This window comes from Solanum verrucosum, unplaced genomic scaffold (genome assembly GCF_900185275.1).
Source record: "Solanum verrucosum unplaced genomic scaffold, falcon-dt-bn FXZP01000261.1, whole genome shotgun sequence".
Classification (NCBI taxonomy): domain Eukaryota; kingdom Viridiplantae; phylum Streptophyta; class Magnoliopsida; order Solanales; family Solanaceae; genus Solanum; species Solanum verrucosum.
Window position 1 is genome coordinate 518056 of NW_026019969.1, and position 27054 is coordinate 545109.

The following is a 27054-nucleotide window of genomic DNA, read 5'->3' on the forward strand; positions in this document are numbered from 1 at the left end:
TGTAGCAACTGATGCACTAGCCAAATTATCCACCCTGAAAGATGTGACACACATATTTTGGGTGACTTGGGCTTTTGAACTTTCCACAGCCAAACGTTGCGAAATCAATGGAACAATGTTTCGCAATGTCCTCATACCAGTCATCCCAAATGCACCTAATTTGTGCCACATCTGCCTCCAGACTGGCGCGATGCATTATATGGGGATAAACAGGTCAATTGATGGGAAATTTCATGTTATTCATCATGATCCTCCTTTTAATGAAGACATGAAAAGATTGGAAAACATCCACAACTTTTATTACACGTTAGAAGATGTATTATTCGATGAGATCTCTAGAAACCACACAAAACTAATTATATAGTAAACATCTATTTTAAAGAACAATAATTTCACAGGTGTTACCTTTATATGAATTTAATTCTCTTTCTTTAATTTCTAGTTTGATTTGTAATTTTATTTTGATGATTATATGTTCAAAAATGATTTGTTTTTAGTCTTTTAATTATTCATCGTTAGTTGATTTAACTACCATCAAAATATCTTGATATATCAAAACGAAATCTAAAAAAAAAATCATACAGAAAAAAGCTCATCAATGAGTACTAAGAGCATTTATTGAAACACGGGAATGTAATGTAGTAGGCAAATTTAATTTAATGGTCTCATGATAGAACTAAGTCCACCATCAACAGCTAAATTCTGAGCACTAATGTAAGCCGATTCATCCGAAGCCAAGAATAGAGCTGCTTCTGCTATATGCTTCGTGTTTAGAGTAACGCCTTTCAAATTAGCATTTCTATATACTGTAGCTTCAACGCTGGCGGCATCAGCTCCAACCGATTTGCACACCATCGGCGTGGCGATGCCGTGAGGCGATATACAATTCACCCTAATTCCATGTTGCCCCGGCTCACGCGCCGCCGATTTCACCACCGCTAGGATGCCGTGCTTCGACACCACGTAGGGTAACGGACCTGTACCGGCTAGGATAGACTCTACACTAGCCGTACATATGATAGAGCCGCGGATTTTTTTAGCTACCATGACTCTAGCCGCGTGCTTCACGGCTGACGCGGCTCCCCGCGTGTTAACAGCTATTGTCCTGTCAAATACCGCCATATCCATTTCGAGTAAACTCCCGAAGGAGCCGAGGATGCCGGCGTTGCTGAACATGATGTTGAGGGTACCGTATTTTTGGACAGCGAAGGCGACAGTTTCTTCTACTTGTTTCTCGTCGGTTACATCACAGTGTCTGTAGCAGACATTGTCTGTTCCGATGGAGGAGACGACTTGGAGAGCAAGTTCATCCTGAATGTCGGCGATGACAACACGGGCACCATGTTCAACGAACAATCTCGCAGTTGCTTCACCGATGCCACTTGCACCACCTGTTATTACAGCTACTTTACCCTCTAATCTGATACCACAAAAATACCACAAATCAAATTCCTTTTTTATTTATAAAAAAAACTAGAGACGTTTTGCTGGTAGTGAAAAGAACTTGAATATAGGAGTTACCTCATGAGCTTATTTGCCATAGGAGGACGAGCAATTTCCTTACACCAGCGAAGAATAACTCCGGTTCGTTTATATATTACTCCTATTTAGAAATGGGAGTTTGGAAGGACCAACACTGCACTAAAAAGTTGGACTAAAAGCTATAAAAATTGTACATTGGCCCACCAAAAAGATGAACTAAAACCAGTCAAATGTGTACACTACGACATAGCATCAAAAATAGGGTTAAAATAGTAACTTCATCTACTTCTACTTTTTTTACACATTAAAATGTGTACTGCTTTCTGTACACGTGTAACACGTATTTTAGAACCGGTCAAATGTGTACAGTATGCACAGGTCTATTTTCTATTATTGACTTTGACGTTTCATGCAATTTGTCAATATCCATTTTAAAAAGAAGGGGAAAAAAACATTGGATATGTCATTATCGACTTCACCAATTATGGAAATTATAATCATTAATCAACTGCACTTTCTTAATTAAATTACTGTTAATAAGTTGGATTTAACAGTGTAAACATTGTTAGTAATGATGTTTTGCCCATTAATTATTACCTCTATAATTTCACAAAAAATATGGACAAACATCATATGTTTCTATTACTTAAGTGAAACTCTTAAAATAGTAGTAATTACGTAATCTATTTATTAAATATTACTTAGCAAAATTAGCTAGGTTACAACGTTATATATGGACCCATACAATAATCCACATGAATAATTACTTTTCTGACTTTTTTTCCTCAATTTCTCTCTCTATATATTCGTTTTTTTTTCTTTTTTTCTACTTTCCATTCTCCCCTTTTACTCTCTTTAGTTTATCTTTTATCTTAATTTTTTCATAGATCTTTAAAATATTTTGAATTATTAATTATTATGAATTATAATATTTTGATTTTTACGTAGTTTACAAATATATAAATTTCATTAAAAAAAAATTGAAGATATCATACGCAAATTTATGGTCAAACTTAAACTATTTGATTCTCGAGAAATAAAAAGTGTCACATAAAATGGGACAGACGAAGGATAACTCTCAATTAAATTTATTTCACTTTTTATTTTCCATTTTTAACATAATGTTTCAAGTTGGATTTCTAGGAATTCTATAGTAGACCCATTTAAATTTTACTTTTTTGTTTTAAATTAGAGAACTTGGTCGCACTTCGCTCGATCATTTAAATTAAATATTTTTAATTAATTTTATATTTACTCTGTTGTTTAATCGTAATATTATTATTTGTTTTAATAATATGAAGATTGTGAAAAAAATAAAGCTTCACAAATTTTACATCTATTAAATGAGGAAGAATATATTTTTTATCAAATAAGTTAAAATATATTTGCTAATAACAAATTCTTCCATTGCATGAAGTTGATCCTTTAATATATAATATATATTCCGGTGTACCATTCTCCTTAAATGTCTAAGAAATATCTCATAATGTCAAATAACATTGTAATACTCCCTCTGTCCCTAATTACTTGTCCACTTTTAAATTGACACATTTATTAAGAAATCAATTAATGACATAGTGAGTTTATCATTTTATCCCTATTAATTATGAAGTAGATGAAAAGTTCTGCAATTTTCAAAGTAGTTAGTCATTTAATTGAGGGTATAATAGGTAAAAAAAAATGTTCTTTCTTGATTTGTCAAAATGGACAAGTAATTAGAGACAACTATAAAAGAAAAGTGAACAAGTAATTAGGGACAGAGGGAGTACTAAACAAATGCATCAACAAATTGAATTTATATTAAAAATATATTGAATAATGACGTAATGATACCTTAATAGAATTTCCTATCCATTTAAAAAAAAGAAAAGCTTCACCCTTTCAATTTCGTTATATCTTCTTATTTAGTAGAAGAATCATCATTTATTATATTCTACTCCACCTTAATTTGTACCATCAAAGTTTTAAGAATAAACATTAAATTTTAAATCGAAATAAAAATTCATTGAAAAATGACAGAAAAAATAATAATAGTATATGAAAATTAAAATAAGGTGCAAGAAAAGCCTTTTCACAATAATTTTTTGAAATATATTGATCTCAATTAAAATGAAGCTGTTATTTTATCTTTAAAATTAAGTTTGATTGAATTGAATTAGTACAATGAGAAAAAATATTAAACTAATAACTTTTTAATGTTATTAAATGCATTTTCTTTTTAATTGAGTAGTAGATTAAAAGTTCCAAATTAGGATAATATCTTAATCTCTCCTTAATTATTATGGTATTGCAAACATTTATTTTACTTAAATGGTGATTCATTTTCCATTTACAGTTATATCAAATTAATTTCTAATGTATTGAATGTGGTTATGGGATATTGAACTAATATCTTTATCTTTCCTTAATCATAATAAAATTATAATTTAACATTTATTTTTCTGAAATTATAATTTACTTTTAATTCCTAGAACATATTGTTTACTATATTGAATGTAATTATAATAAAACATATTGTATTTAGTATGACAAAAGAACTCAAAAATTGGAGAAATTAGATAAATAGTAATATTAGCTTGTAAGAAATGTCACATCATCATTTACATATCCAACTTTATATATATAAAAGAGTTAAAAAAGAAAAAATAAGTGATTTAAGAAAATTATATAAATAACATTAATGATGAGATGAAGATTAAGAAAAAGCGTCAAATAAATTAGTAGTATTGATGATGATAAAAGTTAAATAAATCATTTTTTCTATTATTTAAATTTTTACATAAAATTTCCAATCTTTTAAAATTAAAATTAAAAATAAATGTTAAAAAAAACATTGAGGCAATAATTATTTTAAAGAAAAATATAACCAAAATTGTCAGAGAAAATTGATAAAAATAAATTAAGTATCTACTACTAAGAATGGTGTCACTACATTTTCTATTTTAACTTTATTGTTACATATGGATACAAACTTTTAGAAGAAGAAATGATCCAAAAATTTAAAAATAATGATTCCTTAAATGGTGATTCATTTTCCATTTACAGCTTTTCAATTAATTTTTAATGTATTATATATGGTTATGGATATTGGAATAATAATTTTATCTTTCCTTAATCATAATAATTATATTTTAACCTTTGTTTTTGTGAAATGATAATTTTCTTTTCATTCGTACAACATATTGATTAATATATTAAATGTAATTATAATAAAACATGTTGTATTTAGTATGACAAAAGAATTCAAAAATTTTAAAAATTAAATAAATAGTAATCCTAACTTCTAAGAAATGTCACAAATATATATATATATATATATATATATATATATCTAAGAAAATGATATAAATTACATGAATGATGAAATGAAGATTAAGAAAAGAAGTAAAACAAAATAAGAATAATATTGATGATGATAGGAGTTAAATAAATCATTTTTTATATTTTGTAAATTTTCAATATAAATTTTTCAGTCTTTTAAAATTAGAAAATGCTAAAAAAATAAAACTAAAAATCGAGGCAACAATTATTTTAAGGAAAAAATAACAAAAAATGTCAGAAACATTGATAAGAATAAATAAGTATCTATTGCTAAGAAGATGTCACCCCACATTTTCTATTTTAGCTTTATTATTACATATAGCTAGATAGAAACTTTAAGATGAAGAATGATCGAAAAATTTTAAAAATAACAAATCAATTATGTAAAAATACATGTGTAATTCTTATAAAGTTATAATAACTAATTTCTTCAAATAAATAATTAAATGAAAGAAAAATAAGTAATTATGAAAATAATATAAATAACACTAATTATGAGTTTAATAGCATTGATGAGGAAAGGAACTAAATATGATCATCTTTTTAAATTCTTTTTTAAGAATATATATATATAAACTTTAATTAAAGATAAATAAGAAAAAAAAAACTTTAATTAAAGATATAAAAAATCAAGACAAAATAAAAGAAGAAAGAAATTAAAAGAATAATGAGGTTGAAAGAAATAATATCTAATTTTCTCTCTTTTCAAATCACAAAATAAATTTTTGCTTGTTCTCCTCCTAATTTGATACGAATTCCATAAATAGAATGATTTTTTCTCCAAATAATTTTTCTTACCCTTTGAAACACTAATCAACCTTCTTATAAATTTCTTAACCACAATGAATTTTCTCTCCTTGTAGGAGGAATAAACATTTTTTCAAAAATCTTTTATTTTGAAAAGAACTTTTTGTTACATAATCTCTTTCTTTACGTCAATGTCTTCACAAGAATCATGAGATATTCTCTCTTTCTCTTTTGTTAAAAAAGTCACATGACCTAGAAATTTGATGGACATCTTAGCGACAGAAGTTGATACAATATATTGATCATCATCGTCAGAAGAAGAAGAAACAAAGTGAAGAAATTTGTTCTTATTTGTTACAAATGCTCAACTATTTTTTTTTATAGGCTAAATAAATATAAACAAATATAAAAAATGAATAGTTTTTATCTTTTCATCTTCCATTTTCATTTACTTAAATCTATATTAGTGTAATGGATGTTATAAAGGGCATAATTAATCGGGTATGACATAAATACTTTTTAAAAAAAAATACAAAACAAAGATAAAATGTCAAAAAAAGGAGAAAAAAGATGAATATAAATACTGGTCATAGAGAGATGCCACATCAAATTGTCTATATTCAGCTTTATATATACATATATAGGTTCATGCCCTTAGATGTTATTTTATTACTTTAGCTGGCATCGACATTTTTGTAAATCTGATATCTACTTTGGAACATTTTATAATGTGACATAGGCTGACAATTGAGATCATAAATTTAAAAATAATAAAATTTAATTTATTATAATACTAATATCAATATCATATATATATATATATATATATATATATATATCATTTAAAAAATATATAAAAAGTATTATAAATTATAATAATTAGCCTCTTTATTTTTTTTAAATCATATAACTAATTTGATTTACACTCCAAAATTCATAGGTGTCACATAATTTAGACATTAATTCTTCATTACTTAATATATGTAATTATATCAATGACATATAAATTGAAATAAAAAAATTACATATTTTATTTGAAAATCACGTAATAATACTATAAGGTATACTAATTAACAACTTAACATATTTTAAAATTTTAGTTGACTCTCCAAATTCCATATGTCTCATGTAATTGAGACAGAGAAAAACATATATTGGTTTAAAATTAATAAAAATATTATAAATTATAATAATTAACAACTTAAAATTTATAAAAATAATCCTTTAAAAAAATTTAGTTGGCTCTCCAAATTCAATCGGTATTACAATAATTAAAACATAGAAATTAACATAGTTTGGACTCCTGTTGACATTTATGTTTCTTTTTTTAAAAAAAAATTCTTTTATACTTTATATAAATAATTTTTTTATGCAAAAAGTATTATAAATCATAATAATTAATAACTTAAAATATTTGAAAACATATAAAAAGTTTTTGTTAACTTTCAAAATTTCATCTATACCGCATAAATTGGGAGAAATATAGATATATAGATATTTTAAGTTGCTAATTATAGTGAGTTATAGTACGTTTTATGTAATTTTCATATATATTACTCGCTTTGTCCTGATTTATGTGATACAAATGAAATTTCAAAAGTCAATGAATTTTTTATAAGTTTTTTTTATATTAACTTGTTAAATATTGTAATTTATAATATATTTACGTAAAACATACTCTAAATAAAAATAATTAGCAACTTAAAATATATAAAAACATACTAAAAAATTAATTAACTTCAAATTTCATATGTACAATAGAAATTAAAACAAAAACAGTAACATATATTGGGCCCCGTGCTGGCACGGGATCCCATATCTAGTATTTGTAGAAATGGTAAAAATATGTAATAATGAAAAGTAGTTTTTGATTTATATCTTTAAATATTTCTTAAAGATATGTCATATTTTAACAATTCACTTAATATAGATTAAAAATAGGGAAATTGTATATAATAACAAACTATTAATTCAAATTAAATGTTATAAATATAGTTTGATTTAATTGTACCTCCTAGCAAATTGTTGCTATTTCACATCTCTCCTGGTGAATCTCGCTCGCCACTCTCGTTCTCTCCCTTGCCTCTCTCGTTTTTTATACAAACGCAAGTGTATAAAGTGCATTTGTGTTTGTATAAAGCGAGAGAAAATTGTATATATACATATATTTTCGTTCCCCTCTCCCAGATCTCGCTCGCAACTCTCCCAGATCTCGCTCGCCACTCTCCCAGATCTCGCTCTCTCACTCCCCTCTCTCACTTTATACAAAAAACGCAAATTGTATAAAATGTGTTTGTGTTTGTATAAAGCGAGAGAAAATTGTATATATACATATATTTTCGTTCCCCTTTCTCCCCTCTCCCCTCTCCCAGATCTCGCTCGCCACTCTCCCAGATCTCGCTCTCTCACTTTATACAAAAACACAAATGTATAATATGCGTGAAAATTGTATATATACATATATTTTCGTTCCCCTCTCCCAGATCTCGCTCGCCACTCTCCCAGATCTCGTATGCTCACTCGCTTCTCTCACTTTATACAATTGATCTTTTTGTATATGTATACCAAAGCAGATTATACAACTGTTTTTTTTTGTATATGTATAGCGAATTATACAAATATATGTTGCTATGGAGCGCAATTATGCAAACTTTGTTATAGCATACAAATATGAATTTTGTGTTTGCTATATGTGAAAGTTGCTCTTAAAAATAATATTTTTTCTATTCTAATTTATGTTACACGTTTCATTTTTCGAAAGTAAAACATTTTAAATTTGACTAGCAATTTGATTATGGAATATTTAAATATTTTAAAATGAAATTTATATATTTGTAAAATATGTAAAGTACTATAAGTCACAATAATTGATAATTTCAAAATATATAAAACATACATAAGAAAACTACGGTAAAAAATAGACTTGTATAATACTCGAACTAAAATCATATCAATACCAAAGAAATTTTTGAGATTTCTTGTTCAAAAATTAATGAACAAGAAACTTTAATGACATCAATACGATATATATATACTAATTTAACATCAATTAAATAAAATTATCAATCTTAGTAACACCAATATATATATATACTGATTTAGTATCAGTCAAGCGAAAATTATCAATATTAATAAATGGGGATATGGACTGAAATTTTTGTTTGAAAAAAAATGACTATTCTTGAATTAATTTGAATTGAGATATAAACATGTAATTATTTTAACTTATGACTCATTTATGTAATTTTCCCGCATATATTTTAACTTTTAAGTTGTGGCCCCCTTGTAACAAAGGGTTAGGCATAGCCCCCCATTGCAACTCTTCTTCCGTGAGGCAATAAAATCGTGACTATTAAAAAACAGTACTGAGACCCTTTTCCTTGATGACTGTGGGCCGATAGCTGACAACTTTGTCCATACGCCCTATTCAATTATTTTAGGAAAAATTAGAGAAATCCACATTTTAATTTACTTATTACTATTATCTCCTATAAATTTGATAAATCTCGAAAATTCTTTATTTTTACACATCAGATTAGTGTATCTCGCACATCAGATTAGTGTATCATATATAAAATGTAATGTATCTTACTTAACGATTAATATATCTCGCGGATCAGATCAATGTATCAACGCTTATATTATTGTATCTCGCGCATCAGATTAATGTATCAGCACTTATATTATTGTATCCGTTTGAGGGATTTTGTAATTATAAACTTTTAAGGGATAGATTGTAATTTTGCCTTAAAAGTATTTGATTTCTGTAATTTGCCCATTATTTTAAAATTGTACTCCTCTGTCCTATTTTATACGTTATTTTTCAAATTTCGAAGTTTAAACAAATTTATTTGTTTTTGGGAAAAAAGGTTTTGATATATCCCTCAACTTTGTCATTTGGAGCTAATATATCCTTGTTATCAAAGTGACTCTTATATATTCTTACTGTTATACAAACGGTTCACATATACCCCTATCATTATAAAATGAGCTCACATATACCCTTCATTTAACGGAAGTGAAAAAAATAATTTAAAATTTATATTTTTGACTTTTAACTTTCTTAAAAATTATTGAGGAGTATATATGATTCTTCTAGCAAAGTTCAAGGTATATTTTAATCTTTTGCATACATAAATTATTTTTTGACTTCTTTGATTATAATTATTTGAGTTTCTTATTCTTATTTTATTTTTTTCTTTCATTCCTTAGTGTAAAGAAAAAAATTTAAAACTATTTTTTTTTTGTGTATAATGTAATTTGATTTTTGTATTTGAAGAAAAAAATTTGGTCATCTATAATAAGTTTTACAAGTGAAACATAAATAAATTTGACTATCAAAATAATAAATCTAAATTAGTCATTGAAACAAAAAAAAGTAAAAAAAAATATGTTTGAGGAGGATTAAATATACTCATATGGGATTATATATATATATATAATTTTTTTAAATAATAAAAAATTAAACTAAAATTATTTTTTTTTCATTTCCGTTAGAGGAAAAGGGTATATGTGAGTCATTTGTATACAAGTAGGGGTATATATGAGCCACTTTCATAACGAGGGGTATATCAGCTCTAAATGGCAAAGTTGAGGGGTATATCAGACCCTTTTCCCTTTGTTTTTAACCGTTAAGTTTTTTATAAATCTTTTTAATCATTTTGAATTATCAATTATTGTGACTTATAATACTTTTTACGTAGTTTCTAAATATATAATTATTATTTTTTTAAACTGAAGAATCCACCTGCAAATTACCGATCAAACTTAAATTCTTTGACTCTTGAAAAACGAAGATATTATATAAATTGAAACCGAAAATATTGTGTTTGAGATATCTAGTTGATAATCTCCGTAAATGGGATCGCTTGGTATCATATATTAACAAATATATAATGTAGATATTAGTTTTGTATATTAATACATTATTTTTTATTTAATAGACTTTTTCATGTTATGTATAAAAATTGAAGCTAAAAGTAGTAAAGTATCTATAGCTACACTCGATGAGGAATCAATGGTCAAGTGGTTTGGACATGCTATATGAAATTATGATATGAAATAAAATTGAATTATGGGCTCATACCAATTCCATAGGAATAAAATGTATTGCTAATACTAATTATTTTTAGAATTGATTAAACGGAAAAGGGTCAAAATTGTCCCTAAATTATGCGAAATAGACCACTTATACCCTTCATTACATTTTGGGATCAAAAATACCCCCGCAGTTATTCCAGGAGACCACAAATACCCTCAAGAGTTAACACCCCAATTTTTTAGTGACGTGGCAAGCCACATGGGACTAATCTCTCCACCTAAGCATTGCCAACTAAGATTCACTACAAAAGAACTTGACTTTTAGTGTCGACAAAGTCGCCACAAAATCCCAAAATATTGCCACTAAAGGTTATGAGTGATTTTTAGTGGCGACTAAGGCTCCAACAACCATTCGCTAGTAAGACCTATTTTTTCAACAAAAATATATGATAATTAATTTTCGATTGCGACCTAATTTTTAAAATAAATAACTTGCAATATCCATATTAAAAAATCCAATATTATTACGAAAAATAATCAAAATTACTTCTCGATTCAAATCTCCTACTATATATATATAATGCATCATTGTACATTTTATACATTTACATATGACATAAAAATAAAACATATAGTGTCTTCAAACTCCTACTTAATCGATATCATATTTGGTTTTTTAAAAACAATGAAGAAAAAAACACAAAATTAGAATTTAATGTTAAAAACTTTTAGTGACGATTTTCTGGGCTTTTGTGGCGACTGTTGTTGCCGCTAAAGGTCTAGTTCTTTTGTAGTGAATCCTAGTTGGCAACGCTTAGGTGGAAGGATTAGTCTCATGTGGCTTGTCACGTCAACAAAAATTTGGGGTATTAACTCTTGAGGGTATTTGTGGTCTCTTAGGATAACAGCAGGGACATTTTTTATCCCAAAATGTAACGAAGGGTATAAATGATCTATTTCATATAGTTCAGACGTAATTTTGATCCTTTTCCGTTGATTAAAAAACTAACTTTTCTGTAATGACTTGAAAGTCATTTATTAATGAGTAAAGGACTTACTTGCAATACACTGACAAATTTCTCCCTCTTATATCAATAAAATAAAATAAAGAAGTAGTCTCCTATTTTTATTATCATTTTGGCAGTCTCCAAAAAATGAGTTTCTCTTCCAAAGTAGGCCGCTTATGTGGAAATTATGGATCAGAAAATTTCAATGAAATGCGAAAAAAAATATAAAGAGATGATATCAACTCTTCCCAAACGAATGCCTCATCATCCTCTTTATGATTTCTATCAATATGAAGGCTTTTGGTACTATTCAGGCTATTTAGAAGCAGCTTTATGTATGCAACAAAGCTTCAATCCTCAACCCTCTGATATTTTCCTATGTAGTGCTCCAAAAACAGGTACTACTTGGCTTAAAGCCTTAACTTTTTCCATTATCACTAGACATGATGATGATTTTGCAAATAACCCTTTACTCACTAAGGTACCCCATGATTGCATACCCTTTTTGGAAGTTGATTTTCTCTCCAATCCAAAAATTTTAGATACAGTAGGGTTGTCATTATTAGCCACACATCTTCCTTACACCATCTTACCCAAATCTGTATCACATAATTGCAAGATCATTTACATATCTAGAGAACCTAAAGATACATTTGTTTCTTGGTGGCATTTTATACAAAAGATCGAAGCGAAAATTACTAAAACACCCCTAGTCACACTCGATGAAGAATCCATGTTCAATATGTTTTGCCAAGGAAAATCTGGATATGGGCCTTATTGGGATCACGTGTTGGGATATTGGAAAGCAAGTGTTGAGAGACCTGACAGAGTATTCTTCCTCAACTATGAAGATTTGAAGGAGGACACATTGGGTTATGTGAAAAAGTTGGCCGAATTCATGGACAAACCCTTCTCTAAGGAGGAACAAGATCTAGGTGTGCCTCAAGAAATTGTGGCACGTTGTGACTTTGAAAGTTTGAGTAATTTAGAGGTGAATAAGAGTGGGATGCATCGACCAGAAACTACTCAAGAAATTAGTAATACTGTATTTTTCCGTAAAGGAGAAATTGGTGATTGGAAAAATTATTTGACAAAGGATATGGCAAAATTAATTGATGACATAACCTATGACAAATTTCAATCTTCGGGCTTGACATTCACTTCTTCGGCATGCAACTAAGAGGCCGTCAACGTACACTAAATAATAAGAAAGAAGCACATTTCATCTATCGTTTGATGCACTTTTTGGTTTCCATGCTCTTTATTCTCATATGCTCTCTATATAGGAGAATAAAAATGTTAATGACAAAATAAACACTATACAAAGGAGTAAGAATATCTTTCATTAAAATTTGATGGAAAATTATGATTTTAAATCAAAGATTCAGTTTGCTGATAAGCAGGATTCTATCTCAGAAATGGGATTTTACTTGGCGTTTTCAAAAAATAAAAATAAATCCAACCACTTTAATGTATAACTTGAAAAAAAATTAAGAAGTGCTTAATTTAACCTTTAGTTTGGACCAGACTCTTTTTTTTCACATGCAAGCCAGCAAGGATTCACATGACAACTTTAATGTATAACTTGAAAAAAAATTAAAAAGTGCTTAATTTAACCTTTAGTTTGGACCACTCTCTTTTTTTTGGATTAATTACTTGAGTGGATCCCTTTTAAAAAATAATTACTTATTTTAAATATATTCTTTAATTATTACCATTTATAACAATATCTAACAATACTATGTATTTTATTATATTTATCTTTTTTTCTCGCCTCTTTCTTTATTTTGTCTCTAGCCTTTTCATATTTGTCTCTCTTTCTCGCACTTTATCTCTTTCCTTCTTTCTTTTTGTTATTCTTTCTACATTTCTTTCTTTCTTTCTTTCTTTCTTTCTTTCTTTTTGTACGTTATTCTTTCTCCATTTCTTTCTTTCTGTACATTATTCTTTCTCCTTTCTTTCTTATGCTGCTCTTTCTCCCTCTCTTTCTATTGTTCTTTCTCCCTTTCTTTCTCTCTCTACTTTCTTTCGTATAGTAGTCAATAATTCGTAGACGGGATAAAATTTGTATCAATAATTAATTGGACATATAATCTAATCGTAACAAATTAAGAGATATAATAAACTGCAAAATGAATTAAACTTGAATTAAAAATGTATTACACACATATTAAAGTTGAATTAGATGAGAATTAAACACGGATGCAAAATATAGCAAACGAAAGAGCATTCTATGATCTGTAAACTGAATAAAACTTGTATCAATAATGAATTAAACAAGTAATCAAATTGTAACAAATCAACCAATAAAATGCAAAATGAATTTAACTTGTATTAAAAGTGTATTACACTAGTATTAAAGTTGAATTAGAAAAGAGAATTAAGCATGCATAAAAAACGTAACTAATGAAAGACCAGACAACGGTATGTAGAGTGAATTAAACTTGTATCAATAATGAATTAAACAAGTAATCTAATAGTAACAAATCAACCAAAAAACTGCAAAATAAATTTGCATTAAAATTGTATTACACAATATTAAAGTTGAATTAGAAGAGAGAATCAAGAATGAATGAAAAACGTAACTAATGAAAGACAAGACAATGATCTATAAACTTAATTAAACTTATATTATTCATGAATAAAACATATATTATTATGTGTCTTATAAATTATTTTTGGTTTGTATCACTAAGAACGTGAGTGAAGTTTGCAATATGTATTAAAATGTATTGTGCATGTATTATAAGTGTTACCTAAATTACTTTAGTTGATATCATTAAAAAGGGAGTGAAGTTTGCAATATGTATTATAAATGTAGGATGTATTATTCATGATTTTAATACAATTTTAATACAATTATGAAACATATCTAATACAACTTTAATACAAACGCGATATAGTTACATAAACTTCATCCTTTTCGAGCTTCAATCTAATATTTTTCCTAAAATCAATTCTAAACTTAACCAAACCCTCTTGAAATTGAGGTATAAACTTCAAACGATATTTTCAATTATTCGTAGGAACAACCTATCCAAACTAATCGCAAACGAAAGAGCAGAAAATAATCTAATTGTAACAAATGAAGAAACATAATAAACTGCCAAATGAATTAAACTTGAATTAAAAATGTATTACAGACATATTAAAGTTGAATTAGAAGTGAATTAAGCACGCATGCAAAATGTTGCAAACGAAAGAGCATTCTGAGATTTGTAAACTGAATAAACTTGTATCAATAATGAATTAAACAAGTAATTTAATCATAACAAATCAACCAATAAATTGTAAAATGAATTAATTTGTATTAAAAGTGTATTACACAAATATTAAAGTTGAATTAGAAGAGAGAATTAAGCATGGATTAAAAATGTAACTAATGAAACACCAGACACTAATCTATAGAGTGAATGAAACTTATATCAGTAATGAATTAAACAAGTAATCTAATTGTAACAAATAATAAACTACAAAATGAATTAAATTTGCATTAAAAGTGTATTACACAATATTAAAGTTGAATTAGAAGAGAAAATTAAGAATAAAAAAAAAACATTACTAATGAAAAACAAGATAATAATCTATAGACTAAATTAAACTTGTATTATTCATGAATAAAACATGTAATATATTTATCGTATAAATTATTTTGATTTGTATCACTAAAAACATGAGTGATACTAGCAATATGTATTAAAAATATAGTGTGCATGTATTATAAGTGTGTTACGTAAATCATTTGGTTGGTATTACTAAGAAGAGAGTAAAGTTTGCAATATGTATTAGAAATGTATTGTTCATGAATAAAACTTATATTATATATGTCTTATAAATTATTTGATTTGTATCACTAAGAAAATGAGTGATGGTTGCAATATGTATTATTAATGGATTGCTTATGAATAAAACTTATATTATATGTGTCTTATAAATTATTTTAATTTATCACTAAGAAAATGAGTGACGGTTGCAATATGTATTAAAATGTAATGTGGGTGTCTTATAAAGGTATTATTAGTGTGTTACCTAAATTATTCTTGTTGGTATCACTAAGAAAGGAGTGAAGTGTGCAATATGTATTATAAATGTACTATTCATGAATAAAACATGCATTATATATATCTTATAAATTATTTGATTTGTATCATTAAGAAAAAAAGCGGTGTTTGCAATATGTATTACAAATGTATTGTTCCTATATTATAAATGTATTAGGAGTGTGTTACTTAAATTATTTTGGTTGATACCACTAAAAAAGAGTGAAGTTTGTATTATGTATGATAAATGTATTGTTCATGATTTTAATACAATTATGAAACATATCTAATACAACTTTAATACAATTGTCATCAGGGGAGGCTCAACGCAATCGGAGGCCTAAAGAAAAATTTCAACTAGAGGCCTAAAATCTAAATAAACTTCATATGCATTAATTTTTTTTTTAAAAAAAAACTTACAGTTTTAAATGCAAAGTATACTTAATATTTTTTTTATAAATGATTTATTCGATTTCTTTTACAATTATTAGCTTTAGATAAGATTTTATCAATTCAACGTTGAAAAACATTTCTTACTCGGGCAATTATTATATGAATTGTTAACATAGAATTTGATTCAAGAAGTTGATAATTTTGTATACCCCACATTTTACTATGCTTGTTGTAATGCTTGAAAATCTATGAAGAAATAGAAAAAGAATTTACAATTCACTCAACACTTTTCGACTATTGATTCATATTTTTGATAGAATATTACTCTTAACTTATCAAAAATTTAAAGAACAGAGTGTAAAAGAATAAAATAATGCAAATATTAGTGTAGTGAGTGTAAGAAAATAAAACATTTTTTCTTGATTTCTTCTATTTAAATGGGATTAAAGAGAATAAAAAAAAAATATATTTTTTAAATATATATATTATCATAAATAATCAATCTTTTCTATAAAAAATTAACACATAATTTATTATTGGTAAAAAATTGAGGCTCCCTAAAATTGGGGGCCTAAGGCCAATGCCTTATTCAAATAAGCATAGAGCCGGCCCTGATTGTCATACAGTTCCATAAACTTCACCTTTTTCAAGTTTCAATCTAATATTTCTCCTAAAATCAATTATAAACTTAACCAAACCCTCTTAAAATTGAGATATACATTTCAAACGACATTTTCAATTATTTGTAGGAACAATCTATCCAAGCTAGTCACAAATTCGTAAAATTCAAATAATGAATTCAAAATTTGAAGCTTTATAATGACCATTAATAGTGAACTCTTGTTGCTATAATTTTACATATTTGAAATTTCTGCTTGAAAATATGATTTTGTACAAATTTTCATCTTTCCATTTCTTTTCCTTCGTATTTTTGGGTAAAAATAATAACATATGGGCAAAAATTGATGTGAAGATAGTTATTTATATGAAAATTTCAAAGAAGAAGAAGAATATTAAAAAAAAAAAGAAAAAAAAAAGGAGGAGGAAGATAATAATGATAGAAAAAGAGACAAAGAAGAAGAAGAATAAAAATAAAGCGAAGGAAGATGAAAAAGGGAAGAGAAAGAGGCAAGCAACTGTACATTTTCATAATTCCAAAAAATTGTTATATTTAGTTAGAAAAATTATATTGCCATAGATGGTAAATATTTCTTTAATATAGCATATTTATGTGATTTACCCCTCTTTTTTTCCACATCCAAGCCTGCAAGGATTCACATGCATGTGTTTTATTTCTTTTATTTTTCTGTTTTTTTATTTAAAAAAATCTTATTCATTTTTTAAATTAAAAAAAGGGAAAAGACATAAATTTACTTCCGAACTTATTCCAAAAAGTCAGTTACTTCCGGGACGTGTGACACCACTCTCACAATGGGAGGTGTATCACATTTGCGCCACATCAATCCCATGTCACTATCATATCAGATATCATATCAAATTTTGACTAAAATTCCCTATCTCATTCAATTGTTTCTTCTTCAATGAACATCACCATGAAATCACTACTATTGCTGTCATATTAATACAAAATCTATATATTTCACCACCTACAATCAAATCCACCACAAAATTTGATACCCATAAACAAACTCATCACCAAAATTAGATCACCACCAACAAAAGATACAAACCCACCACCAAATATCACTACCACCATTGTGAATATTGATTTTTTCTTCTCCACCACCTTCAATTCTCGCTTCTTTGTCACCCCTCACCAACAAATCCATCATTATATTTTATTTTTTAAACTTAATTATCAATTTTATCAACCACCAACAAATTAAAGCCGAAGAGAAAAATTTAATATAATGAAAATGATGAAATCGAATAAGTATCATAAGATGAGGGTGGGGGAGAGGATTTTGGTGGAGGTATAGTGGGGTGATGAAAAAAAAATAAAGAAGAAGAAAAAGAAGACGATTGACCGTGAAGAAAAAGAAGAGGCGTGGGGTGGGGTGTAGGGTGGTAGTATAAAGAGGATTTCAATTATTATTTTTATTTTATTTACGGTCAAACGCGCTTTTTTTTTTAAATAAATAAATTTGCCACGTCAGTTTTAGGTGGTAAAAAATTTATTTTTAAATAATAAAAGTGTGTAATAGGTCGTTATAATAGTTTAAGCGTGTAACTGACTTTTTGATATAAATTCAAAGGCGAATTTATGCCTTTTTCCTAAAAAAAACATAGTAGCTACTTATGCTAAAATGATGTAAAAACTAAAATTTGAAACTCACTTCTATTTGTTTTTCTTTCGAATGAATGAATTTATGTGAGTATATGATATGTGACATAATGTGATTATCACACGTGATTGAGTTGTATTTTTGTTTTTTTCTTTGTTGAAAAAAATGTACCGATCCTTTATGATACTCTTACATTATAGGATATATCATGTGGTATCATAGAAGTAGGGATGATAATTGGGCGGGTTAGGGTAAATTGAGGTGGGTCATAATGATTTAAGACAATAATCAGGTCAAGATTTAACTCAATTTAAATTTAATTAGGTCAAAATGAGTTGAATTAAAATGGATTAGGTAATGTTAAGACCCAACCCAACTCAACCCAATTTCTACTTAGCTTAATTGATTTATTTGTTATTTCAAATTATTTTAGTACTTAATAATTGACTATATATTACATATCAAATTGAAAAAAAATGTTTTTAAGAAATATTTTGACAAGATTTGTCATGAGCCAATTACATATTAATCCATTTTTTAATGGATTGAATTAAAATGAGTTGAGCTAATAAATGTGCAAGTCAATAACCAACCCAAATTTAACTGGCTTGGACGAGTTAAATTTGATTTTTTCACTCCTACCTAGAAGACTCGTAGGTGCTTTTTAATTTTTAAGGAATAAACAAGTTCTAGATAATATCATATAAATATCATAGATCATAATTTAAGGAGTGTTTTTCTTTTGAAAGAATTGGAAATAAATTAAGAAGAAGAAAGAACTCTTGTATGTTTGAGGCCAAGCAAAAGAAGACTTGGGTTATTTCCCTCATGTTTGCCACTATTCTCTGTTTGGGTATTTTGCCATGATTTTCTATCATAATTGGATTTTACGAAAACGTAAATTCTCCATATATGACTAGTTTTTTTTCCATAGAAAAATGTTTCTAAGGTTCATTCCTTCCGGTAACATTCATAATGTAGTTCTACGTAGGGGGAGAATATTCAGGGATTATCACTTGTGTGAACCTCTTTGTATTTCGGATGAATTGGGTGAAGTATTCCTCTCTATATTTTGTACTCTCAAATGTATATACACTACATCAAAATGATCTTTAGCGGCAATTAATTAACGGCAATAGCTTAATTGCCGCTAAAAATAGCTTAATTGTCACTAAAATGTATTTTTAGCGGCATTTAAGTAACACTCTTTGTAAATGTCCCTAAAACCTATAGCAACACTGGATCCAATGACATTTAACTAATGTCGGTAAAGGCTTTATCACTAAAAATATTTGGCAGGTATACTAAAAATAGATGTCCAAGATTAATTGTCAATTTAAACAATCAAGAAACAATTAATCACCTTTTTCCAATTCTGCCCTTAATGATAGTCTAGTTCAATTGAAAAGTTATGTAGACTTTTGGTATTCTTGGTATAATAGGGTTATATTTGTCAAATTACACCTTCTATTAAATGTTCCTTGAGGGGTGTGCATGACCTTACCCTGACAAACAATTGTGGACGGAGGGAGTAATATGTATATTTATTGCCGCTAAAGGTTGTTTTTGTTATAATGATAGTGGATAACTCATCTCTTATGTATATGTAGTTTGGCTGATCAAATCACACTAAATTTGTATCTTTTGGTATATTTCTTATGTGTCTTCTTATTCATGGTGTTTTGAAATTTGCTTTGTTAGCTCCCGTATGACACCTGATTGTTTCGATTCTAACATTCTCAAATGATTTTTTAAAAAATATAACTGATTTTGCATTCAGAAGTGCGAAAAAACGTAATGGAAAGATGACTATGTTTGAGCTGGTTATAAACCGAAAAAATGGATCATCTCCTTCCTTTGTTATTCTGTTCAGACAGAATCTTTTACTCAGTTTAGTTTATTATGACTAATGTACATGTTTTTATGCATTCATTTAAATTTGTTAAACCATGACAAGTCCTCTACCTCGAAGCCATACAGTTGTGCTGTCAACTCTAACTCAAACTCAAACTCGAGCCTTTTAATAAATAGTGCAAATTTGCAATGATCCTATTCAGCCAACAAGTGTCGGTGGACGGTGATAAAAGTTGATAATTTGATTATGAACCTGAGAGAGTGTTCTTCTTCAAGTATGAAGATTTGAAGGAGGACACGTTGGGTTATGTGAAAAAGTTGGCCGAATATCACGGATAATAAAGCAAGTGCATCAATATTTTTAAAAAATTCGAGTAACATATGTTACACTTAAAAGAGCGCTCCTCTTGATTCTAGTTTAATTCCGCAAAATATGCCTCGTTACATTCACATTCCTTCATAAGTTTCTCAAGCATAGCTTATCTCACTATAGCAAAAACAACTTTTAGCGGTAATAATTATAGACATTAATAAATAGTGCTAAAGTTTTTACCGGCATTAGTTAAATTTCATTAGAACCAAAGTCGCTAAAGGCTTTAGAGACATATACAAAAAGTGTTAATTGACGCTAAAAATACATATTTAACGGTAATTAAGCTATTATCGTTAATTAATTGTCGCTAATGATCATGTTTGATGTAGTGTGTTGGAACAATAAATTGATTGAACACAAAAAGGTTTAGCTAAAACAATATATGTTTATGTATGAGTTGAATTTCAAAGTGCTTTAATTCAGTCTACTTTCTGAGTTTAAAACTCTTTTGTTCTCTGTTTACGCATGAACGAGTCTTGTAGACTTAACCCTACTCTTGCATATTCAACCAAAGTACCTAACATAAAATTTGAATTCTACGTATTCTGCAGTCAGCATTAATAATTTTGGGCTCAAACCCCAATATCAAATGAAATAACATATAAACAACAAAAGAGTTGGGCCTGAAGAAGTTGGGGCTTAACAGGCCTGAATTTTTTTGAAATAAATAAGTACAACTTTTTATTTACTCATTATTATACAAAAATGGGAAAAAAAATAATATATAAAAGTAAACTATTAATTCAAATTAAATGTTATAACCACAGTTTCAATTAATTTTAATCCGTAGCAAATACTTTGTTATTCGCCTCTCTCACTTTATACAAACACAAATGTATAATATAAACTGCGTTTGTGTTTATGTAAAGCAAGAGAAAACTGTATATACAAATATAAGTACATATATTTTCGTCATATACACTTATAATTATACAAATACAAATCTTCTCCTACCATTCTCTTTGTCTTTCTCACTTTATACAAACACAAATTATACAGATTACAATGTATAATTTGTGTTTGTATAAAGCTACAACTTACAGCTGTATACAAAATACAGTTACATGTACATATACATATCTATATTTAAATTTATATAATACACATATACATAGACGACTGAAAATCACAACAAACATATACTTATACAACTTACAACCAAGTCAGTTTCTTATTTGTATGCAGATTCCAAATATATACTTATACAATTGATTTTTATGTATAAGTATACCAAAATATACATATTAATAGTCATAGAAAACATAAAATTTGTTATGGAGCGCAATTATTTAAACTATAGCTATAACATACAAATATGATTTTTATGTTTACTAAACCTAAAATTTACTCTATAAAAATAGGCCAAAATTAGCGCTAAATGTACCAGCAACAAAAATTGTTCCCAACAAAATGGGCATATGTATATGTAATTATTGTTATATTTATATAATAAATTCATATTATATAAATAATTTAATAGTGTGTACTTGCGTATAGATGATGTATATAACTATATATCAGAGGTGTTTATACATTGTAGATACAATAAAGTATAAATTGCAAATTGATTTTTTCCACATCCCAACCAAGTCAAATCTCTCTAAACAATCCCAAAGTAAAATTTAGATATGAGCTCCTCTAAATATTTCGAGTCTTTTGATCTATTATTCACGCAAAATGATTCACTTTTACGGCATGTCGATTTTAAAATTTGAGGTTTAATTTGAACATGTAAGAAGAAGGAGGAGAAAAACAACGAAGAAATAAGGAAGATTAAGAAAGAAGAATTAAAGAATACAGTAACGACGGGAAGAAGAAAATCAAAGAAGACGAACAAGAAAGTGCGAAATGTACTTCACTTGCAATTGAAAAGTCAAATGATAATTGAGCTATTTTGAAAAAGGATTATTGCCGAAGGATCATTTAGCTTAATCATCCCTTTTTAGAATTGAACGAATTAAGTTTTGATCCACTTTTTAGCTGCATATTTCAGTCCAAATAACTTTTGGATGGAATCGATAAATTGCTCATTTATTATACAACCCATATTACTGGAAATGAGAAGTATTTCTTAGATGGAAAAGTTAAACAAATTGTTTATTGAGTCAAAAAATTTTTTACACAATATAACCCAACTATTGTTTATTATACAAAATGGTTATCCGTTCCTCTTTATTATACAATTTATATTAGTACCCAAGTAATGTTTATTATACATTTGTTATTCCTTACCCATTTTGACGACGGGTTCATGTTTCCACCTTCCTCTCAATTTACAAATAATTCTAGCTTTAATTGTAGGTACTAATAAATTGATGAAATAGATTTATTTTGTTTTAAATTTTTATCTCTCGTAAATGTAAATTATTTTGAGAAAGATGAACTTTTGAAGTGTACAAAAATTGTATAAACAATACACATGGATATATAAGAAGGGATTCTTATGTAAATATATCATGACCAAAATAGTACTCTGTTTAATTAAAAGAGTACTGTAGGGGGTCGTTTGGTGTGATGGATAAGATAAATTAATCATGGGATAATTTTTTAGTGGCTTTTAATTCATTGTTTGGTTGCAAAGGTAGGGATAACTTATCTCGAGATTAACAATTAGCCCTAGGATAAGTTATCTCTCACTGGGGGTGGTATAGTAATCCCAGGATAAGTTATCCTGGGATAAAATGTGTAAATTAACAAAAATACCCCCTTAAACTCTCTTTTATACACCACTTTTACATTCATACATATTAACATAATTTTTAACAACATAATAACACTCACAACCTTAATTATTCGTTGTTTTTATGATAAATATATTTTTCTATTAAAAATTTACATTTTATAAATACAATTTTTATTTATGAATATATTATAAGTTGAATTTATTTGTGTAATTATTATGTTTATTTATATTTTGATTTCTCTTAAAATGTCACTCCACTACTAAATTACATATTTTTCATTAAATAGTTTATTACTCACTTAATAATTATATTTTATCTATAATTAAAATGTAGGTAACTTTAATAATAAATTTTCTTTTACTTTAATAAACTTAAAATGAAAGTTTTATTTTTAAGCTAAATAAGATGAAAGTTTTATTTTTAAACTAAATAAGATGAAAGTTTTATTTTTAAGCTAAATAAGATCAAAATCTTATTTTTAAGCTAAATAAGATGAACATTTTATTTTTAAGCTAGATAAGATGAAAGTTTAATTTTTAAGTTAAATAAGATGAACATTTAAATTTTAAAACATGTGGCACAATCACGGAAATGCACACACAAAAATATTTAAGCTAAATAAAATGGAAATTTTATTTTTAAGAATGAATAACTAAAGCTTGCAAAGAAAATGTAAAAACAAAAAAAACTAAATAAGGTGAGGGTATTTTTGTAAACAAACAAGTTATTCTCAAAAAATTTACAATGAATATTAGTTTGAATATGACAAACCAAACAAGCAATAAAAACTAATCACATCATAACTTATCTCAGTATAACTTATTCCAACATAACTAATCACAACATAACTAGTATTCAAACCAAATGACCTCTAGGTGTATATAATGTTTCGACATTACATAAATAAATAAATATATATATACTCACACATCCATACCTACATATGTATTTAGTGGATGTATTAAATAAATAAAAATCTTTAAAAATAGCATTATATTCCGTAGTAATTTCATTTAAAATAGGATTATTCTATTTATGAAAAAAAATAAATTAAATTATACAATACTGAACAATAATATTCTCATTTAATAAGGTGACATAAAATTGCACTAAAATTAGATATTACACAAATATTATATTTAAACTAACGGGCCATAAACAGGCTGTTAGCATTTATTGAAACAAAACAATGTACTGCCCGGTTTAGTTAACATTTATTTTCATGATAGAACTAAGTCCACCATCGATAGCTAAATTATGAGCACTAATGTAAGCCGATTCATCCGACGCCAAGAAAAGCGCAGCTTCTGCTATATGCATTGTGGTTAGAGAAACACCTTTCAAATTTGCATTTCCACATATTATAGCTTCAATATCGGCGGCATCAGCGCCAAACGATTTGCACACCATCGGCGTGGCTACGCCAAAAGGCGATACACAATTCACTCTAATTCCATGTTGCCCCAGCTCACGCGCCGCAGCTTTCACCACACCAAGGACGGCGTGCTTCGATGCGATGTACGCCAACGAAGCTGCACCAGCTAGAATAGACTCTACGCTAGCCGTACATATTATGGAGCCGCGGATTTTTTTAGCTACCATTACTTTAGCCGCGTGCTTCACGGCTAACGCGGCTCCCCGCGTGTTTACAGCCATTGTCCTGTCAAATACCGCCATATCCATTTCGAGTAAGCTCCCGGAGGGGCCGAGGATGCCGGCGTTGCTGAACATGATGTCGAGTGTACCGTATTTTTGGACAGCGAAGGCGACAGTTTCATCTACTTGTTTCTCATCGGTTACATCACAGCGTCGGTAGCAGACGTTGTCTGATCCGATAGAGGAGACGACTTGGAGAGCAAGTTCATCCTGAATGTCGGCAATGACGACGTGGGCCCCATGTTCAACGAACAATCTCGCAGTTGCTTCACCAATGCCACTAGCACCACCTGTTATTACAGCTACTTTACCCTCTAACCTGATGCCACAAAAAAAGAACAAACATATTTTACGATTAAAAAATTCAAAAGTCTTATTTGCTTTCGTAACTGTAACTGAAACTGAATATAGGAATTACCTGAGCTTATTTGCCATTGGAAAATGAGCAATTTTCTTGCTGCAGCGCCGGATAACTTGATATTGTTTTTAGGTTTCCTTCTCTCTTCTGACATTTTTTCGCTCGTGGATCTACATATATATATAATACTACTTCATCTGGTCTATGTTTACTTTCTTTGTCATCAACATATTAAGCACTCTTTACATTTATTAACTACAAGGTAAAAATTAATAATTAAATTTATTTGTCTTAATTTGACTTAACAAGTAGTTCAAGAAAATAAAGAAATTTTTGAATTTTGTGATGTTATATTAAAAATATATGTTTAATATACTAAAATATCTTTTAAATACTAATCTACTAATTTTAAAGATGCCAAAGTGGAATGTACAACAGTACAAATCAAAAAGTTGCCAAATTAGGAAAGAGTTACTCCCTCCGTTCCATTTTACATAACCTTTTTTCCTTTTCAGTCAATCTAAAAAATAATGACATATTTTTATATTAAGTAACAATTTAATTTTAAAATATTCATTTTACTCTTAATGAAATGATTTATAATCATACAAATTTCTATCATTTATTTCAGACCACAAATTTCGTGTCGAATCAAACTACCTTACATAAAATGGGACGGAGGGAGTATTATTTTTTTAAACAAACTAAAAAGAAAAGTAATATGAATTAGAACAATTCGATTTCTAAATAAATATTATGAATCATTTATTTTTTAATAAGCACGATAATTAAAATGGAGCGGAAGGAATGTCAAGCAACTGGCATAATTTAATATGAGGGTCAAATATATAAATTGAATGCTTCTTCTTTTGTGGGTAAGGTTTTCCTTGAGTTGACTGCACCTTGAGCTACGCAAAGAATATTGGGACAAAGCGGCAATCCACTTATAATTGTTGGCAAATCTGAGACCCTCAAAACTTGAAAGAGGCATGAAATACGCACTTGTTAGGAGTAACTATTTTCTTCAATCACAATTCATACACACGATTTTGTGTAGTGGCATTTTATGAATTTTGTCCAATTTCGTTTTTACTATCATTAGAAATATTTTAACTTTAAAATTCTTCTTTTACTAATGTACGACCACTGAAATATTGAATGATTATTTCGACCACAAATTTTAAAAGTCTTACATTTTTTCTTAAACTTCATGTTAAATCAAATAGTATCACATATTATATTAAATTTATGCAGGATACAGAGGTGTACATTTAATAGGCGTTATGAAAGTATGCGCATTTGAATATATTTAGGACAGGTACTGAATACACAACATTTATATTAATATATGATCAATGGTCTCATTAAATCTCAATGCCAAATTATTGACCAAATTCAGAGGATCATACATCTTCTTACTCAAGGAAAGATTCCATGTGCAATATTATGTTATATAAAAATGACATTTGAAGTTGCTTAAAAGTGGCATAGAATGAGCTCTAGCTATTTGTTTTCTTAAATTGATGAGAAAAATTACTATAATTATTATAAGTATTGCATAATTGCAATAGTAACCAAATTGGATTAAAAATGTCCTCAATAAATTAAATTGAACCTTTCAAGGTAATGGTATCTCAAAGGCATTAAGGCTCAAATCCATCATAGCCTTGTTTATTAGATCCAAAGAAAATTAACTAATATTAGTAAGATTTTAGAGTAATTTCCCTGGATAGTCACCCATGTATGGGAAATTATCTAGGAATATCACTTATGTTTGTTTTAGGACCACAATATCACCCAACTTTACATTTTTTCCTTAAAATATACTTGACACAAAAAAGCATTATCTCTCT

General features: G+C 27.9%; 3 protein-coding genes across 3 annotated transcripts; 1 reads left to right on the forward strand and 2 right to left on the reverse strand.

Annotated features, from left to right (window-relative positions):
- Nucleotides 1–651: 651 nt before the first annotated feature.
- LOC125816126 (short-chain dehydrogenase reductase 3b-like) lies at nt 652–1541 on the reverse strand. The gene is made up of 2 exons (XM_049495717.1): nt 1522–1541; nt 652–1420 (listed from the first exon to the last, which is right to left on the reverse strand). Exons 1-2 carry the CDS (start codon nt 1539–1541, stop codon nt 652–654), a joined length of 789 nt encoding a protein of 262 aa, XP_049351674.1.
- Nucleotides 1542–11829: 10288 nt separating this feature from the next.
- On the forward strand, nt 11830–12777 carry LOC125816220 (flavonol 3-sulfotransferase-like). The gene has a single exon (XM_049495803.1). It carries the CDS (start codon nt 11830–11832, stop codon nt 12775–12777), a length of 948 nt encoding a protein of 315 aa, XP_049351760.1.
- Nucleotides 12778–24256: 11479 nt separating this feature from the next.
- Nucleotides 24257–25338, reverse strand: LOC125816088 (short-chain dehydrogenase reductase 3b-like). Its single transcript, XM_049495681.1, has 2 exons — nt 25262–25338; nt 24257–25162 (listed from the first exon to the last, which is right to left on the reverse strand). The coding sequence occupies exons 1-2, from the start codon at nt 25276–25278 to the stop codon at nt 24391–24393; spliced, it is 789 nt and encodes a 262-aa protein (XP_049351638.1). The 5' UTR covers nt 25279–25338; the 3' UTR covers nt 24257–24390.
- Between the last annotated feature and the right edge of the window lie 1716 nt (nt 25339–27054).